This window comes from Mustela nivalis (assembly GCF_964662115.1).
Source record: "Mustela nivalis genome assembly, chromosome: 7".
Taxonomy (NCBI): domain Eukaryota; kingdom Metazoa; phylum Chordata; class Mammalia; order Carnivora; family Mustelidae; genus Mustela; species Mustela nivalis.
Window position 1 is genome coordinate 67,465,228 of NC_139026.1, and position 17,359 is coordinate 67,482,586.

Sequence of the window (17,359 nt, forward strand, 5' to 3'; positions counted from 1 at the left end):
AAATTACAAATCAAACATGGATGTACCTCTAATAATATTTCTAGAAATTAAAGTTTATCTACTTGTTACCTTATAGTGTAAAAATGGTTGCGAGACTGTCAACATATTTTTGCAGTCCACATGGAATGTTCTTTTTCATTTTTTTTTTAAGATTTTATTTGACAGACAGAGAGGTAGCCGCTTAACTGTCTGAGCCACTTAGGCACCCCAAACATGGACTGTTCTGATTTAAAATAAAAACTACATGGAGTACAAAATCTCATTTTTTGAGTGTAAAAAAAAAAAAAAAAAAAGGAGTCTCCACCTTTGCTATAATATGACGAAATGGCACTTTACTGGTGAGGTTTTCCTCCCCAAAATACATACCAGTCTAAGCATGAGAAGAAAATCAAACAAATCTAAAATGAAGTACATTCCACAAAATACATAACTACTACTTCTCAAAACTGTCAAGGTCACTAAAAACAAGTAAATTCTGAGAAACCACCACAGTCAAGAGGTGCCTAAAGAAATCTGAATAGGGGCACCTGGGTGGCTCAGTCTGTTAAGCATCTGCCTTTGGCTCAGAGCATGATCCTAGGGTCCTGAGACAGAGCCTGGTGTCAACAGGGCTTCCTGCTCAGCGGCAAGCCTGCCTCTCCCTCTCCCATGCCCTCCAACTCATGTTCTGTCTCATGAGTGCTGTTTCTCAAATAAAGAAATAAAATCTTTAAAAAGAAAATCTGAATAAAGTATGAACTTTAATTAATAATGTATCAATATTGGCTCGTTGTAATAAATGTACCACAATAGTAAAAAGGTTAACAACATAAGAAATTTGGTGTGAAATATAGGAGGATTCTGTGAACTATCCTTGAAAGTTTTCCATAAATATAATTTTTTTTTAGTTAAAAACAAAAAAACAAAAAACAAAAACCCATCAGGTAACTGCTCTGTGACTGCTGTGTGAGAAAGCTATGCCATGTGGATCAAGACTCTTACCGGAGAAAACAGTAGTTTCAAATACTAACTTGGAAGTTACTACAGCAAGACACTTGGAACTGCAATAGTATGTGACATGCTCTGATGGGTAGGAGCAGGGATTTAATGTTTCTCCAAGCAACAAACGATCCTAAAGAAAATGCTAACAGAGCAGATCCATAGGAAGGCAAAAGAATGATGTACTATGAAATAATCAGGGTTCAGAACACTTCAGTAAGTGTAAATACAACCATATAATTCATTACTACATTAATTCGAAGGAGATCATTTCAAAAATGCTATAGGACTAGGACACATCGTTAACCTAATAGAGGCTATTATCTCAAACTGAATACCAGTGTATACTTAGAAGCTAAAAGCCAGAGGCACATCCATTGTATAGAACAGCATAAAGGACTACATAAACATTATTTTAGAAGTTTCACCTAATGAAAAAGACAAAAAGAAAAGATAAAAACAAGGTATAGATATTTAAAAAGGAGAATTAAAACCACTCTTATTTATCACTTATTTCCTAAGAAATCTCTGAAAGAGTAAACAAAAAGCCCAAATATTCAGATTTTGGTCTCTTATTATATATCAGTGTTCAGCCTCAAACACTCTCTTAGCATAGAAAAGACCCTGATTTAGGTTATTCTATGTAGCCATTAATAATATATTAAAGAGGGGCATTTGGCTGGCTCACTCAGTAGAGGATGTGACTCTTGATCTTGGGGTTTTGAGTTCAAGCCCCACCTTGTGTATGGAGATAACTTAAAAATAAAATAAAAAAATAATATTAAAGAGTGATAACTTTGGGGCGCCTGGGTGGCTCAGTGGGTTAAGCTGCTGCCTTCGGCTCAGGTCATGATCTCAGGGTCCTGGGATCGAGTCCCACGTCGGGCTCTCTGCTCGGCGGAGAGCCTGCTTCCTCCTCTCTCTCTCTCTCTGCCTGCCTCTCTGCCTACTTGTGACCTCTCTCTGTCAAATAAATAAATAAAATCTTTAAAAAAAAAAAAAAAAAGAGTGATAACTTTGTATGCTAACAGATGGTAACTGCACTTATCATAGTGAGTATTTTGTAATGTATATAATCATCACTAGCTTGTACACCTGGTATTAATATAATAATGTATGTCAACTATACTTCAATAAAAAAATTAAAGAATGTTTAATAACCTTGGAAAAATTTTAATTCACATTGTTAAATAAAAAAGAGCAGATAACTAATCAAATATAGTATCATCCTATTAACATACACAAAGGTTGACTATATATATACTAAAATGAATTCCAGTAGTCAAGGTTATTTATAAGTAGTAGAATTAGAGGCAATTTTATTTAATACTTTAAAATTTTCACTGTTTTCCAAATTTTCTACAGTATCAGTTTTCTATATACAAAATGTTATTTTGAATTAATGTATTATAATAATTCTTATTTTTAGAAAAATATTCCTTACCCTTAAGGTTACTACTCGTGCTTTGGGGTTTCGGATAGATGGTCCTGCTGAAACATAATCAGTTGTGTCCACTTCAATGGGAAAATGCTTCTCACATTTTTCATCACTGTCCAGAGCAGCTGGCCACTCAGTGCAGAAATCTGAGAATTAAGAAAAATAATCTCAAGTATAGTTTCGCCAAGTACATTCTCGTTGCAATGTGCGCTACCAGACCAAATCACTGAGGGAGATGACTCTCGAGCTACATGGAATGAAAGAGCAGACTCTCTTCTGCACCTCACAAACACATCATCATCCTTCACCCCTTTTCTTCTCAGATGAATCCTCGTTAGGGAATGTGATTAAATGAAAGACTCAGATAACTTGGGTTTGGTGAGGAGCAGTAAGCTTGGTTAAAAGGAAGCTATGACTTGATAGAAGCTTATTATAGCGTGGCACATACCCAGTTATGGGGCAGTTTAATCCCCCCTCACTCACCAACTAAAAGCAAACAGTTCATAGTGCTCAGAGTGTTAATTGTTTTTGAGAAAAGCAACAGTTAATAGTAATTCATTCCCAAATGAAAGTTACTAAAGTTCTGAGGGGAACTGAAAAAGGCTCTGAAAGAGCTCTTAGAAGAGAGATATGGTCTCCATTCTCTCAGAAACTGAGCTGAATAGGGCCTCAAACTGAACAGGTACAGTCCAGGGCATTACTAAATAGATCCTTACAGTAACTCATGTTTCCTCTAGGTGACTTCTGTGCCAACGAAGCTAAATGGAAAAAGGAACAGACTTGTCCTCAGATTCAGGCAACACAACTAGCCTAAAGGGGAGATGGGACTGGCTGTGAGAAGTGGGCCACAATGGGAAGTTTCAAGCACTGTGACAAAAATGTGGTGCACCGTCTATCTCCACAGCACAGATCTCCACAGCACATACAAACTCAGGCCTTCAGTGGAGGGGTGGGGAATAGGGGAGAGGGGGCTGAAAAGAAAAAGAGCTCCTGGCATGTCCTACAGCTATCTGTATTGAGGGACTCCGTAAGAAGGTAGCTGATTTCATTTTGCCCTATTCCTATAAAGTTAGTGAGGTAGAGGGCTCTCAGCTTGAGATGTACTTCTGGCACTATCAGCCTCCCCTCCATGGAAATTTCACTGCATTCTAAGAATCTTCATTTATTCGAAGAATACCTAAAAGTAATTGGTTTCTTAGGTCAAACCTATTAAATCTCAGGGGGTCTGGGCTTTCTCCAAAAAGCATGACTGCAGGAGAGGCTGGTCACAAGCACAGACATATGTGGAAACCCTTCCACGTGACGATTTAAGGGACAGTGAAAGGTACTTTGTCAATAACATTTCCTATAGTTAACAATTTTATTTTTTTTATTTTTTTAAGATTTTATTTATTTATTTGACAGACAGAGATCACAAGTAGGCAGAGAGGCAGGCAGAGAGAGAGGAAGGGAAGCAGGCTGCCTGCTGAGCAGAGAGCCCGATGTGGGGCTCGATCCCAGAACCGTGGATCATGTACCTGAGCCGAAGGCAGAGGCTTTACCCTAGTTAACAATTTTCTTATAGTAGGTACTATATTTAGCTCCCTTTATAGGCTTTAATACCAGTCAGCAAAATGCCACAAAGACTCTCCAAGATTTATAACTAAATATATGGTAACAAATTAAGTATAGCTCACACCCTTCCCTGAACACCCTGCTTAAGAGAGCAATACTCACACACTTGAGGGGAAAGAAGTAGCTCCACAATTCTGACATTTAAATAAAATGGAAAGAGCATGATTACTGAAGTTAAATTTTATTCCCATCATGGAACAATTCCAATATCCTGCACTCTAAGATGCCACACTGCCAAGCACTTTATAAGAGACTAGTTTGGAGAATTTTATGAGTTCTTGGGTTTGTACTGACTCTTTTATTTTTTATAACTTTGAATAAGTCATTTCAATAACCAGATGATAATTACAACTTTTAAATTACCAGATTATATGTCTAAAAAATACAGCCAACTGGAAAGTACGTAATAGACCCCTATTCATCTGATAGGTAGAGCAATAGACTAGACTTCGAAAGACCTTGGTTTTTACTTAACTTCTACCACTGATTATTAAAGTTTGGGTAAATTACCTAACTTTCCTGTGCTTCAGATTTTCCACTTGCAAGTTAGATATAAAATCTGAACTGACCTACTTTAAAAGAAAATTGAGAAGAAATATTTTAAAAGCTTTTGAGTTATTTGGAAGATACAAGCTAAATCTAGAAGCTGGCAAAAGTGTAAAGACAAAATCAAAGAAAGATTAAACACTTAAACACTTAAAATATAGGGCGCCTGGGTGGCTCAGTGGGTTAAGCCGCTGACTTCGGCTCAGGTCATGGTCTCAGGGTCCTGGGATCGAGTCCCGCATTGGGCTTCTCTGCTCAGCAGGGAGCCTGCTTCCCTCTCTCTCTGCCTGCCTCTCTGTCTACTTGTAATCTCTGTCTGTCAAATAAACAAATTAAAAAAAAAATCATTTAAAAAAAAAACAACACTTAAAATATAATGCAACTTTTCTGAATGTGCTATATGAAAACCATTCATTTAAGAATTATGAAGTATTTTAGAAGTACCTCATTTAAAAACCCATTTCTAGATTATAAATGCACATTCCAAAATAATGTTTAAAAAGGAAAAAAATGAGATTTATCACAGTGCAGAACATTCCTTAACTGGCTTCACAAAGGATCAAAAAGTGCTACATGGTTTGTGCCAAACAAGGAACAAATCTGGAATAATGATCAGTGACAGTCTATCACTAGGCACCAATATAAACAGAAACATACTAAAAGGATAGAAATGCATTCTACTATCCCAAAAAGACCACATCCATGAAAGAAGATAGGAGAAACTGTTCTTCCTTCATGTAAGAGTAAAGTCATTCTTCCTACTTTTTGACTTCTTTATTTCTTCCTTACATTTCTCAATAAAAGGCCCTTCCAAAAGCTCAAATTATATCATAATCATGATCACTATACTATTTCTCCTTCCAGCATTATCACGTTACCTGCGAAGAGCTTTTGCATTTCATTTCTTTTCTGAAAAGCCTTAACAAGTGTACTGAGCATTTATATATCTCCTTTTTAATTAGCATGAAGAATTCATTCAAAGGTACTAACTCTTGAATTAAACTACACAACCAATCACTAACAGCTGTGAACCTAAAACAATTCCAATGTCCTTCTGTATGTAGTCCAATGCAAATGAGATGAGAAATTGAGTCTATATATATATGAAAACATGCATAAAACTATGAAAAAAAAATTCTTTGCCTTTACCTCCATGCATGTGGGAAGGAAAAAGAGTAAGTGAGTGAGGGCTATCTGGGTGGTGCAGTCAGTTAAGCCGACTCTTGGTTTGGTTCAGGTCACGATCTCAAAATCATGAGACTGAGTCCCCTGTGAGGCTCTGTACTCAGCAAGGAGTCTGCTTCACATTCTTTTTTTTTTTTTTTTTAAAGATTATTTATTTATTTATTTATTTGACAGACAGAGATCACAAAGGCAGAGAGGAGGAAGCAGGCTCCCTGCTGAGCAGAGAGCCCAATGTGGGGCTCCATCCCAGGACCCTGGGATCATGACCTGAGCCAAAGGCAGAGGTTTTAACCTACTGAGCCACCCAGGTGACCCTCTGCTTCAGATTCTCTTTCCCTCTTCCTCTCTCCCTCCCCTCTGCATGCTCTCTCTGCCAATATCTAGGAATCAATAAATATTGTTCAAATTCAATAAATTTAGAACTGGCAATATAGTCATGGTCTGGTGATTACTTCCATTTTACGTATGTATAATGAAAAATATATACTAACATAACTATACATATATAAAATATACAGAGAAAGAATATATAATAAATACTGTATAGAAAGAGACTATATCAGGCACCTGGGTGGCTCAGTGGGTTAAGCCTCTGCCTTCAGCTGGGGTCACGATCTCAGGGTCCTGGGATCGAGCCCCATATCAGCTCTCTGCTCAGCGGGGAGCCTGCTTTCTCCTCTCTCGTTGCCTGCCTCTCTGCCTATGATCTCTCTGTCAAATACATACATACATACATACATACATATATAAATATGAGACTATGTGGAAAAAATAAGCAAATACACTCTCAGCAAGTAATTATCAGACCTAAACAATGACTAAAAGAGAACACTTCTAAAATGAGGGGCTGAGGGGAAAGGAGAAATAAAACACTACCGCTTTTCATCATCAGTTTTTCTGCTACTTGATGTTACCACATCTATGTATCACTATGAACTTCTTATTTTAAATAATTTCTTCAAGATAACTCTCTGCAAAGTATCCCATTATTGACTCTATAACTATTGACTTGGCATCTTTCTACATTATCTTCAGTTTGGATTATACTGACTTCTATCTATAGGCAACACTCTGCAATATTTTCTTCCATCACTTTATGTATGTGCTATCTATAATGCAACAATTAAGTCCCTAGTCTACCTGAACAAGGACTACAATTTCCGGTTCTATTTATTATTCATAGCCACTTGCAGAGTAGTCTGCAAAAAAAAAAAAGGAACTTGCAGATTTGACATCTTAACAATTCACTGAAAACTTGAAAATTTTTCTAAAAAAAGGAGAAACTAGCAATGAATATAAGACAATTTAATACAATAAAAATGAGGTTTTGTTCTTCCATTTTTATTGAGATATAGTTGACATAAAACATTGTGTAAGTTTAAGGTACACGATATATTGACTAGATGCACTTAATATATGTTGCAACATGATTACATTCACAACACTAACACAATGTCACGTAATTACCATTTCTTCTTGTGTTAAGAATATTTATGATCTGCTCTCAGCAAATTCCAGGTAGAGAACACAGTATTAATAACTATAATCACTATTCTGTATGTTAGATTCCCAGAACTTATCATAAAACTGGAAGTTTGTATTCTTTGACCAACATCTCCCTCCCCCACGTAGCCCCTACTCTTCTGAGTTCAGCCTTCTCAAATTTCACATGTAAGTGAAATAATAATCCAATTGTTTTTCTCTGTCTTATTTCATTTAGTACAATGCCCTCAAGGCCATCTATGTTGTGACAGATGGCAGGATGTCCTTCCTTCTCATAACTAAATAATATCAAACACACACCCCACTTTTTTTTTTAAGGTTTTAATTTATTTATTTGACAGAAAGAGAGACTGAGAGAGGGAACACAAGCAGAGGAAGTGGGGGAGGGAGAAGCAGGCTTCCCACTGAGCAAGGAGCCCAATGCAGTGCTCAGTCCCAAGACCCTAAGACCATAACCTGAGCTGAAGGCAGACGCTTAATGACTGAGCTACCCAGGCACTCCCCACTTAGGTTGTTTCCATTTTTTGGTTGTGGTAAATAATGCTGCAGTGAACAGAAGAGTACAGATATCTCTTCAATACCATGTTTCCTTTTCTTTTGGGAAAAAAAAAAAAAAATATATATATATATACACACACACACACACACACATATACACATTCACACACACATACATATATATATCCAGAAGTGTGATTGCTGGATCACATGGGAGTTCTAATTTTTTTTTTTTTAAAGATGTTATTTATTTATTTATTTGACGGACAGAGATCACAAGCAGGCAGAGAGGCAGGCAGAGAGAGAGAGGAGGAAGCAGGCTCCCTGCTAAGCAGAGAGCCCGATGCGGGACTCGATCCCAGGACCCTGAGATCATGACCTGAGCCCAAGGCAGAGGCTTAACCCTATGAGCCACCCAGGCGCCCGGGAGTTCTAATTTTTTAAGGGACCTACATACTATATTCCATACTGGCTATATCAATTTACATCCCTAGCCATTAGTACAATAGGGTTTCCCTTTTTTCCACACCTTCACCAACATTTGGTATCCCTTGCCTTCTGGGTGGTAACTATTTCTAGCAGGTGAGAGGCAACAGCTCCTTGTGGCTTCGATTTGCACTAATCTTTCCACAATTAGTTATACTGAGCATCTTTTCACTTGTCCACTGATGATTTGTATGTCTTCCTTGGAAAGACATCTATCTATTCAGGTTCTCTGCCCATTTTTTAATCAAATTATTTGGGATATTTTGGTGTTGAGTTGTGTACGTTTTTTATATATTTTATATAACCCTTATTAGATATATCACTTGCAAATACCTTCTCCCATTCAGTAGGTTGCCTTTTCATTTTGTTGATGGTTTCCTTCATTGCGTAAAAGCTTTTTATTTTGGTGGTCTCAAAAGTTTATTTCTGCTTTTATTTCCCTTTCCAAAGAGACATATCAAGAAAAATAGTGCTAAGATCAATGTCGAAGAAATGCCCATGTTTTCCTTAAGCAGTTTTATGATTTCAGGTCCACATTTATGACTAATCCATTCTGAGTTTATTTTTGTGTGTGACTTAAGCCAGTGGTCCAATTTCATTCTTTTGCATACAGCTGTCCCATTTTCCCAGCATCATTTATTAGAGACTGTCTTTTCCCCATTGCATATTCTTGCCTCCTTTGTCACAGCTGAATTTACCATATAAGCATGGGCTTATATGGACTCTCTATCCCATTCCATTGATCTATATGTCTACTTTTGTCCTGATATCATACTGTTTTGATTACTGTAGCTTATTGTATATCCTGAAATCTGAGACTGTGTTATCTTCACCTTTGGTCTTGCTCAAGACTCTTGGTTATTCAGGGACTTTTGTGGGTCCATACAAATTTTAGGATGCTTCTTTCTAGTTCTGTGAAAAATGCTGTTGGTATTTTATAGGGATTATATTCAATCTGTACTTTGTTTTGGGTAGTATGAACACTTTAACAATATTAATTCTTCCAATCCTCTATTTATTTTTAAATTGAGTTGTCTGGGATTTTTTATCATTGAGTTGTATGAATTCTTTATATATTTTGGATACTAACCTCTGACCCGAAGTTTGCAAATATTTTCTCCCATTCTGTAGACTGCCCTTTCCTTTTGTCAATGGTTTTCTTTGCTGTGCTATAGCTTTATAGTTTGGTATAGTCCCACCTGTTTATTTTTGCTTTTGTTGCCTTTGCTATTGGTATCGAATCCAAAAATCATTGCCAAAACTCACGTCAAAGAGCTTACTGCCTATGTTTTCTTCTAATTTTGTTTTGTTAATGTGATACATCATTCTGACTGATTTTTATGTTGGACCATACTTGCATTCCTGAAATAAATACCATTTGATCTGACATGATCCTTTTAATGTACTGTTGAATTTGATTAAGTAATATTTTGTTGAAGACTTTCTGGGTTTTTCTTGTAATAGAGTTCTAGTTTTATACCACTGTGATCAGAAAGGGTGCCTGATAGGACTTCAGTATTTTAACATTTGTTGAGACTTGTCTTTTGGTCTAACATATGATCTGTTCTGGAGCATGTTTCATATGTGCTTGAGAAGAATCTGTATTCTGCTTCTTTTGGATGCAACGTTCAGTAAACATCTGCTAAACCCATCCAGTCTAACATATAGTTTATATTCAGTGTTTCCTTACTGATTTTCTGACTGATCCATTTATTGTTGGAAATGGTATATTGAAGTCTCCTATTGCTATACTGCCATCTGTTTCTCCCTTCAGTTCTGTTAATATGTGCTTTATATACTTAGGTATTCCTATCTTAGGTGCATAAACTAAGATGCGTAAATTTAGGTGCATAAACAAATGTTATATCTTCTTGATGAACTGACCCCTTTATCATTAGAAATGAAATTTTTATGTTCAAAGTTATTGTTAAGTTCATATACTGAAATAATCACTTACCTTTAAGAGCTTCACAGTGCTTTTTAATAGCTACAGGAGTTAAATGCAGAAAATTGGGGATCTAAAATAGAGAAATTTAAAGGATAAATTCACCTACTACCTCAAAAACATAAAATAAAAATTTCATAAAAGTAAATCCTAAGCACAACAAACCTTGTAATAAATAAAATCTAGTTGTTACAATATTAATTCTATGTCACATGGGTTATGAATTCAATAAATGAATTCTGAGAAATATAGATTCATGATGTATCTTATGATGACTGGCCGTTGTGGGGGGAAAAAATGCTGTTCTTATAGTACTCTTCCTGCCAAAAATCTACAGGTACACATATTTTAGTTATAAAACTAAAAGCACTCAAGGACACAGATTATTGTTTAATCATCTTAATTTCCCTGGAATACAAAAAGACATACAAATTATTCAAGGTTCTACAGTCTTAACACTTTGGTTAACATCCTTCTAGACATCTCTTTAAAAAACAGATACATGTATATGACTTTACATAAATGGATTCATACTGTTCTAGAAACTGTTTTTTTTTTTTTTGTCTATGTTTTTTTTTTCCCCCAAGGGAAAACCATTTTATAAACATATATTTTTATCCCCAGGGATACAGGTCTGTGAATCACCAGGTTTACATACTTCACAGCACTCACCAAAGCACATACCCTCCCCAATGTCCACAGTCCCACCCCCTTCTCCCAAACCCCCTCCCCCCAGCAACCCTCAGTAGAAACTGCTTTTTAAAGATTTACTTATTTGAGACAGAGAGAACGTGCACATGTGTGCACACAGCTGGGAGGGGCAGAGGGAGAGGGAGAAGAATCTCAAGCCGACTCCGCATTGAGTGCGAAGCCCAATGTGGGGCTCGATCGCACGACCTTGAAATCATGACCTCACCCAAAATCAGGAGTCACTCAACCACTGTGCTATCCAAACACCCCTAAACTAAGTTCCCTTCTTTCATTTAAAGAAATGATCAATTTCTTCAATGTTTGTTTTCTTTTATCCCTTGAAACATTCAGATTTCCAAATTTCATTTACCCCTCTCTAGCAGCAGTCAACTCCTTCTCCATATTACCATCTCATTTTTTAACCACCATCTTTTAGCAATTTATTTTTTGTTTTTCGGTTTTTCAATACTAAACATATATATATGCGATGCATATAAAAGTAGCATATAAAAGTAGCATACATATGCTAAGTGAAGTACGTCAGAAAAAGAAAATACCATATGATTTCACTTACATGTGGAATCTAAAAACATAATGAACAAAAAGCAGAAACAGACCCTTAAATTCAGAGAACAAACTGGTGGCTGGAGGGGAAGGGACATGGAGGGATGGGAGAAATGGGTGAAGAGGAGTGGGAGATAAAGGCTTCCAGTTATGGAGTAAGTAAATCATAGGGACAAAAGGTAGAGCATAGAAAATATAGTCAATGATATTGTAATAGGGCTGTATGGTGACAGATGCTAGCTACATTTGTAGTGAGCACCGTATAGCACAAAAACTTGTGAAACCACTACGTTGTATACCTGAAACTAATGTAAAATTGTGTGTTAACTATACTTCCAATTAAAAAAAAGAAGAAAAAGATTCTCATAGAGTGGAAAACACAGTTTATGACAATTTTACCGTATATAACATGAACCATCTAAGATATGCCTTCTCAGGCAAAACATATTCATATTTTCTTTAAAAAGGTTATAGTTCATGGCACCTGGGTGGCTCAGTTGGTTAAGTGTGTGTGTTCGGCTCAGGTCATCCTGGGATTGAGCCCTGCATTGGGCTCCCTGCTCAGTGGGGAGTCTTCTTTTCCTTCTGCTCCTCCCCTCCCCCTGCTCATGCTCCCTCTATCTTGCAAAAATAAATAAATAAAATCTTCAAAAAAAAGCTTATAGTTCATAAATCATTATAGATGCTACCAACTGAAGTATTGAATATGACATATTTTGCGTCACGAAATAAAGAAGTTGAAGGACTATAACAATATTAAATGATATTCTACTTTTCTGGGCAGAAAGTTTTAGAATCTCTTTAAAAGTAGATTTCAAGGGTGCCTGGGTGGCTCCATGGGTTAAGCCGCTGCCGTCGGCTCGGCTCATGATCTCAGGGTTCTGGGATTGAACTCTGCATTGGGCTCTCTGCTCGGTGGAGAGCCTGCTTCCCCCTTTGTCTCTGCCTGCCTCTCTGCCTACTTGTGCTCTCTCTCTCTGTGTCAAAAATAAATAAAAATCTTTAAAAGTAGATTTCAGGGACACCTCAGTGGCTCAGCTGTTTAGGCGCCTGTGTTCAGCTAAGGTCATGATCCCCGTGATCAAGCCCTGCACCCTCTGCCTCTTGCCCCGTTGGTGTTCTCTTGTGTGCATGGTTCCTCACCCTCTCTCTCTCAAATAAATAAATAAAATCTTACAAAAAAAAAAAAAAGTAAATTTCAGTCACAATTCTCAATCTCAAATTAGGTCATTTCATTTTTCTGAGTTCCACTTGAAAGATATAGGTAGAAAAAATACAATAGAAAAGAAAAAGCCAGAAAGGAAGCCATAGGATCAACTGGTTATATTCTTAAATGCTCAGGACTCTTTGAGTCTTCTCTACCATGGACAATCAGAATGTATCATCCATTATTACCTGAAAAAAAGTTTAAACTAAAATACAATACCTGCTGCTACATACTGAACCCTCAAGTACAAGGCAGGGTAGGAGTGGGAAGAGGACCAGCATTTCTTTAGAAATAATTCTTAGCCAATGAATCAGCAATTGACCTTACCTTTAATAGTTCTAGATTTCCCTCCTTTGCCATGGGCACCCCCCTTTTTACTGGATAGCCCATTCGAATGGGAAGAGGTACAGCAGAAGGTTTAAATGGCGCTGCAACAGGATAAACACTAGGCCAATCTTGGTCAACAGTCATTTTCTCTGTCCTAGGAGGTAGTGCCTATAGAACATAAAATGCTCTATGAATATGAATATGATCTTTAATTTTAAAGCAAAAAACCTACAAAAAAAGAAACACAAGCAGAATTGCAACTGATGTAAAATCTGACCTCTCATAAAGCTGCTGCTATTCAAATGAAAAACACCAAATCTCTCTCGAGAGGGTTTCTCTAATATCTTCCATGCCTTTTTCGAGCCCGGCTAGAACCTTGAGAATTGTCATTCTGAACTCTAGATCTGACATATTACCGATGTCTGTATTGATTAGGTCCCTAGCCTTCGGTACTGCCTCTTGTTCTTTTTTTTGCGTTGAATTTTTACGTCTCGTCATTTTGGCCAGATAAGAGTAAATGAAGGGGCAAGTAAAATACTAAAAGGGTGGCAACAACCCCAGGAAAATATGCTTTAACCAAATTAGAAGAGATCCAAAATCGTGAGTGGGGAGAAAGGGGATAAAAAGAGGTTCAAAAAGAAAGAAAGAAAAAAAAAAGAAAAAAGAAAAGAAAAAAAAAGAAAAGAAAAAAAAATTTTTTTTTAAAAAAGAAAACACCTGAGAAAAATGTAAAAAAGAAAAAATATATATATTAGATAAACTAGTAAAAAATCGTTAAAAAGGAAAAAGGTAACAGTTAAAAAAAAAAAAATTTTACCCGAAGGCGAGAAGAAAAAAAAAAAAAAAAAGTGAAAAAGAAAAAATTAAATTAACTGCAAGACTAAAAAAAAATCACAGGAAAAAAGCCGTGAGTTCCGTGGTTGGCTTTCTCCTCCTCTGGAATTCTGCTGCTCTCCTTGGTATTGAAACCGCACTCCTTGGTAGGTGAACTTGGTCTCGGCTGGATTTCTTGTTGATCTTCTGGGGGAGGGGCCTGTTGTAGTGATTCTCAAGTGTCTTTGCCCCAGGCGGAATTACACCTCCCTTACCCGGGGCCGGGGTGAGTAATCCGCTCGGGTTTGCTTTCAGGAGCTTTTGTTCCCTGAGCGCTTTCCGTAGAGTTCCGGAGGACGGAACACAAATGGCGGCCTCCTGGTCTCCGGCCCGGAGGAGCCGAGAGCCCAGGGCCCCACTCCTCAGTGCGCCCTCAGAGAACAGCGCCCAGTTACTCCCGTCTGCCTGACCTCCGGCCGCGCTCCGAGCTCACCGAGCCTGCGACCGGTTCAAGGTCACCCCGAGCTGTGAGCTTACTGTCGGCTCTGTCTCTGTAGCCGGCTTTCCCGTTCCAATACCCGCAAGCTCTGCGACACTCAGACACCCCCGATCCTTCTGTGACCCTGCGGGACCTGAGGCCACGCTGACCTCGCGTGGGCTTCGCCCCGGTTTAGCCTCTGGAGCGATGTCCCTCAGCGGAACAGACTTTTAAAAGTCCTGATTTTGTGCGCGGTTGCTCCGCCGCTTGCCGGGAGCCGGCCCCTCCCCCCGGGGTCTATCTTCCGGTCGCTTTGGATTCACTTCTCCGCCGCTCCTACCTTTCAGAAAGTGGTTGTTTTTCTGTTTCCAGAATTGCTGTTCTTCTTCTCTTCGATCTGCGGATGGATTTTCAGGTGTTTGCCGAAAAACACCAAATCTACCTAATATTTTTGCACTGTTTCTGCAAAGCTTCTGGTAAGGATCTTCTTTAATAGCACACTTCCTTCACTAAAAATTTCTGTGGATTTAGACTTTTAGCAAATTTTTTACATTTTGTTGAAGAGTAACGATGTACTTTGAAATACAGATCTTCCTCAACTTATGATGGGTTTATTGGACACTCTGTTTAAGTTGAAAACACCATAAGTTAAAAACGCTTTTAATACACCTAACCTACCAAACAGCATACCTTAGCCTAGCCTGCCTTAAATGTGCTCAGAACACTTACATTAGCTTACATTTGAGCAAAATCTTCTAAAACAAAGCCTATTTTATAATAAAGTGTTGAATATGTCATATAATTTATTGAATACTGTACTGAAAGTTACAAAAAAAAAAAAAAGAATAGTTATAAGGTACAGACTGGTTGTTAAGTATATTGGTTATTTATCCTCATGACTCTGTGGCTATACCTAACTGACACTGCCCAGCATCGCACAAGCTCATTCCGCATAATGCTAGCCTAGGAAATGATCAAAATTCAAAATTCCTACAACAGTTTCTACTGAATGTGTACTGCTTTCTCACCACTATAAAGTTGAAAAATTATAAGCTGAACCAGTGTAAGGCGGTGAATGTTTCCCAAGTTAAAATAGTTTTCAGAACTTTATTGATGGAAGTCAGTACAGGAGAAGACACTGATAACTGAGAACTAGAGGAAATAAGAAATAAATAATATGAACTTAGAAATAAGTAAGTAGGTTAAACTAACTGAATACATATATAATGAGAGATTATAAGTCTCCTAGTTTCAGAGAACAGCTATGTGACAGTTTAGTCAATCACATTAACATACACGTATTTTTTAAAAAACTGTATTCATTAGAAGGGGACGGCTGGCATATAAAAGTAGGGTTTTAAAGAAGCAAAATCTGGCAATGCCCAATAATGCAATACCAAAACTAGGGTAGTGTACGCCTTGGAAGAAGGTAATATTCCTGTGAAAATAACTACTCTAGATAATTATAATTTGGTACCAGTTCACTTCCATCTAATAATTTGTCTCTGTTCTGACTCCATCCTCAACAAGTGACCTTAGGATTCGGATTCTTTTATAGACTTGCCTACAGCGTAAGACCAAACTGGTGAGATTAATACACACATCCCAGGCTTCATAATTATTAAAAGCACCATCAAAAATAATTCTATATTCTAGTTTATATACCTATTTCCCAGGAATATGTGAGTCTATTTCTCAAAGATGATCCATTTCTTGGGGTACTGACAAAAACCAGTCAAAGAATAGAGCCAAAGCTCTGGCAGTCACCAAGTACGCATCCCCTTGTGAAGCCTTCTCGGGCAGCATTCTTCTGCCTGATCATCAATATCTGCCTCACTTTAGAACTTCAGAGATCATAAAGATAATATGTAGTAGAGCACATTGTTTACCTTTCTTCTCAGTGGTCTTTCATATCTGGGTGTTCTGCCTGCTGTACCTAAAAGACAACACAGTAGTTACAGAGAACTGAGTATGTACAGTTGTTCAACAGTGATCATGATCCCAAAACTCTGAGATTATTTCAGGTATTCATGAAAATGAAATAATAATCCATTTTCTGTAAGCTCTGGGACTAAATCATCTTAATGAAAAGTCAGAAATAGTTAAGAAAAGTCCAGTTACTATTTTTTTTTTTTAAAGATTTTGTTTATTTATTTATTTGACAGACAGAGATCCCAAGTAGGCAGAGAGGCAGGCAGAGAGAGAGGTGGAAGCAGGCTCCCTGCCGAGCAGAGAGCCCGACGTGGGGCTCGATCCCAGGACCCTGAGCAGAAAGTTTTAGAATCTCTTTAAAAGTAGATTTCAAGGGTGCCTGGGTGGCTCCATGGGTTAAGCCGCTGCCGTCGGCTCAGCTCATGATCTCAGGGTTCTGAGTCACCCAGGTGCCCCAAAGTCCAGTTATTTAAATAAAAAATGTATTGTGACTGATGATATAGTGAATTAATCACCTAAAGAAATATTTTTAATAAATGTTAAGGTTCATCATCCAACTCACTTTCCCAATTAAAATATCTAGTTAGAAATAAGAACTTTACATCTTTAAAGATATTTGAATGGAAATGTTTTAACTATAAATATACTTGCTCATATTTGGCATTATTTGGTTCTACCAAAAACAAAAACCTTTGTTTTTCCTTCTGTATTGCATAGTAGAACATATTAGCCAATGTTACAGTAATGCCAGTAAAAACAAAAATCATGGCCATTCCTAATAAATCATATAACTATAGAAGACAGTAAGTTATTTACATACAGTATATAGCTTTCGTCTCTCTAAATGTTCTGCTTCATCACAGCATACAGTGCTATAATTATGCAGCACTTTCACATGCCAGGCACTATGCTACATGCTTTTCATTATCTCACTTAATCTTATTGTTCACAACAACTGGAAGTACTATTATTATCCTTAGAGGTCATTTAGAGCCGAGAAAAAGAGTTAGGGTGACAACAGGATTGCATATAGGACTCTCCACACTCTGAACCACTTCTATCTCTAGCTTTATCTCCCTTCACAAGGTCCCACAGCTAAACTAAACTTCCAGTACCAGAGCCTGTGGACTTTCTCCAAACTTACTGGCCCCTCTG

At 37.5% G+C, this 17,359-nt stretch overlaps 1 protein-coding gene across 1 annotated transcript in view; it reads right to left on the reverse strand.

The window, feature by feature from the left end:
* Positions 1-17,359, reverse strand: part of LOC309870269 (small ribosomal subunit protein mS35-like) — a gene marked incomplete at its 3' end in the record, with an annotated part of 45,758 nt that overhangs the window by 25,386 nt on the left and 3,013 nt on the right. The window contains exons 2-5 of the mRNA XM_082742450.1: positions 16,162-16,208; positions 12,982-13,149; positions 10,206-10,266; positions 2,423-2,562 (exon numbers count right to left, since the gene is read on the reverse strand). Coding sequence (XP_082598576.1) covers positions 2,423-2,562; positions 10,206-10,266; positions 12,982-13,149; positions 16,162-16,208 — 416 coding nt within the window. The remainder of the gene's footprint in view (positions 1-2,422; positions 2,563-10,205; positions 10,267-12,981; positions 13,150-16,161; positions 16,209-17,359) is intronic.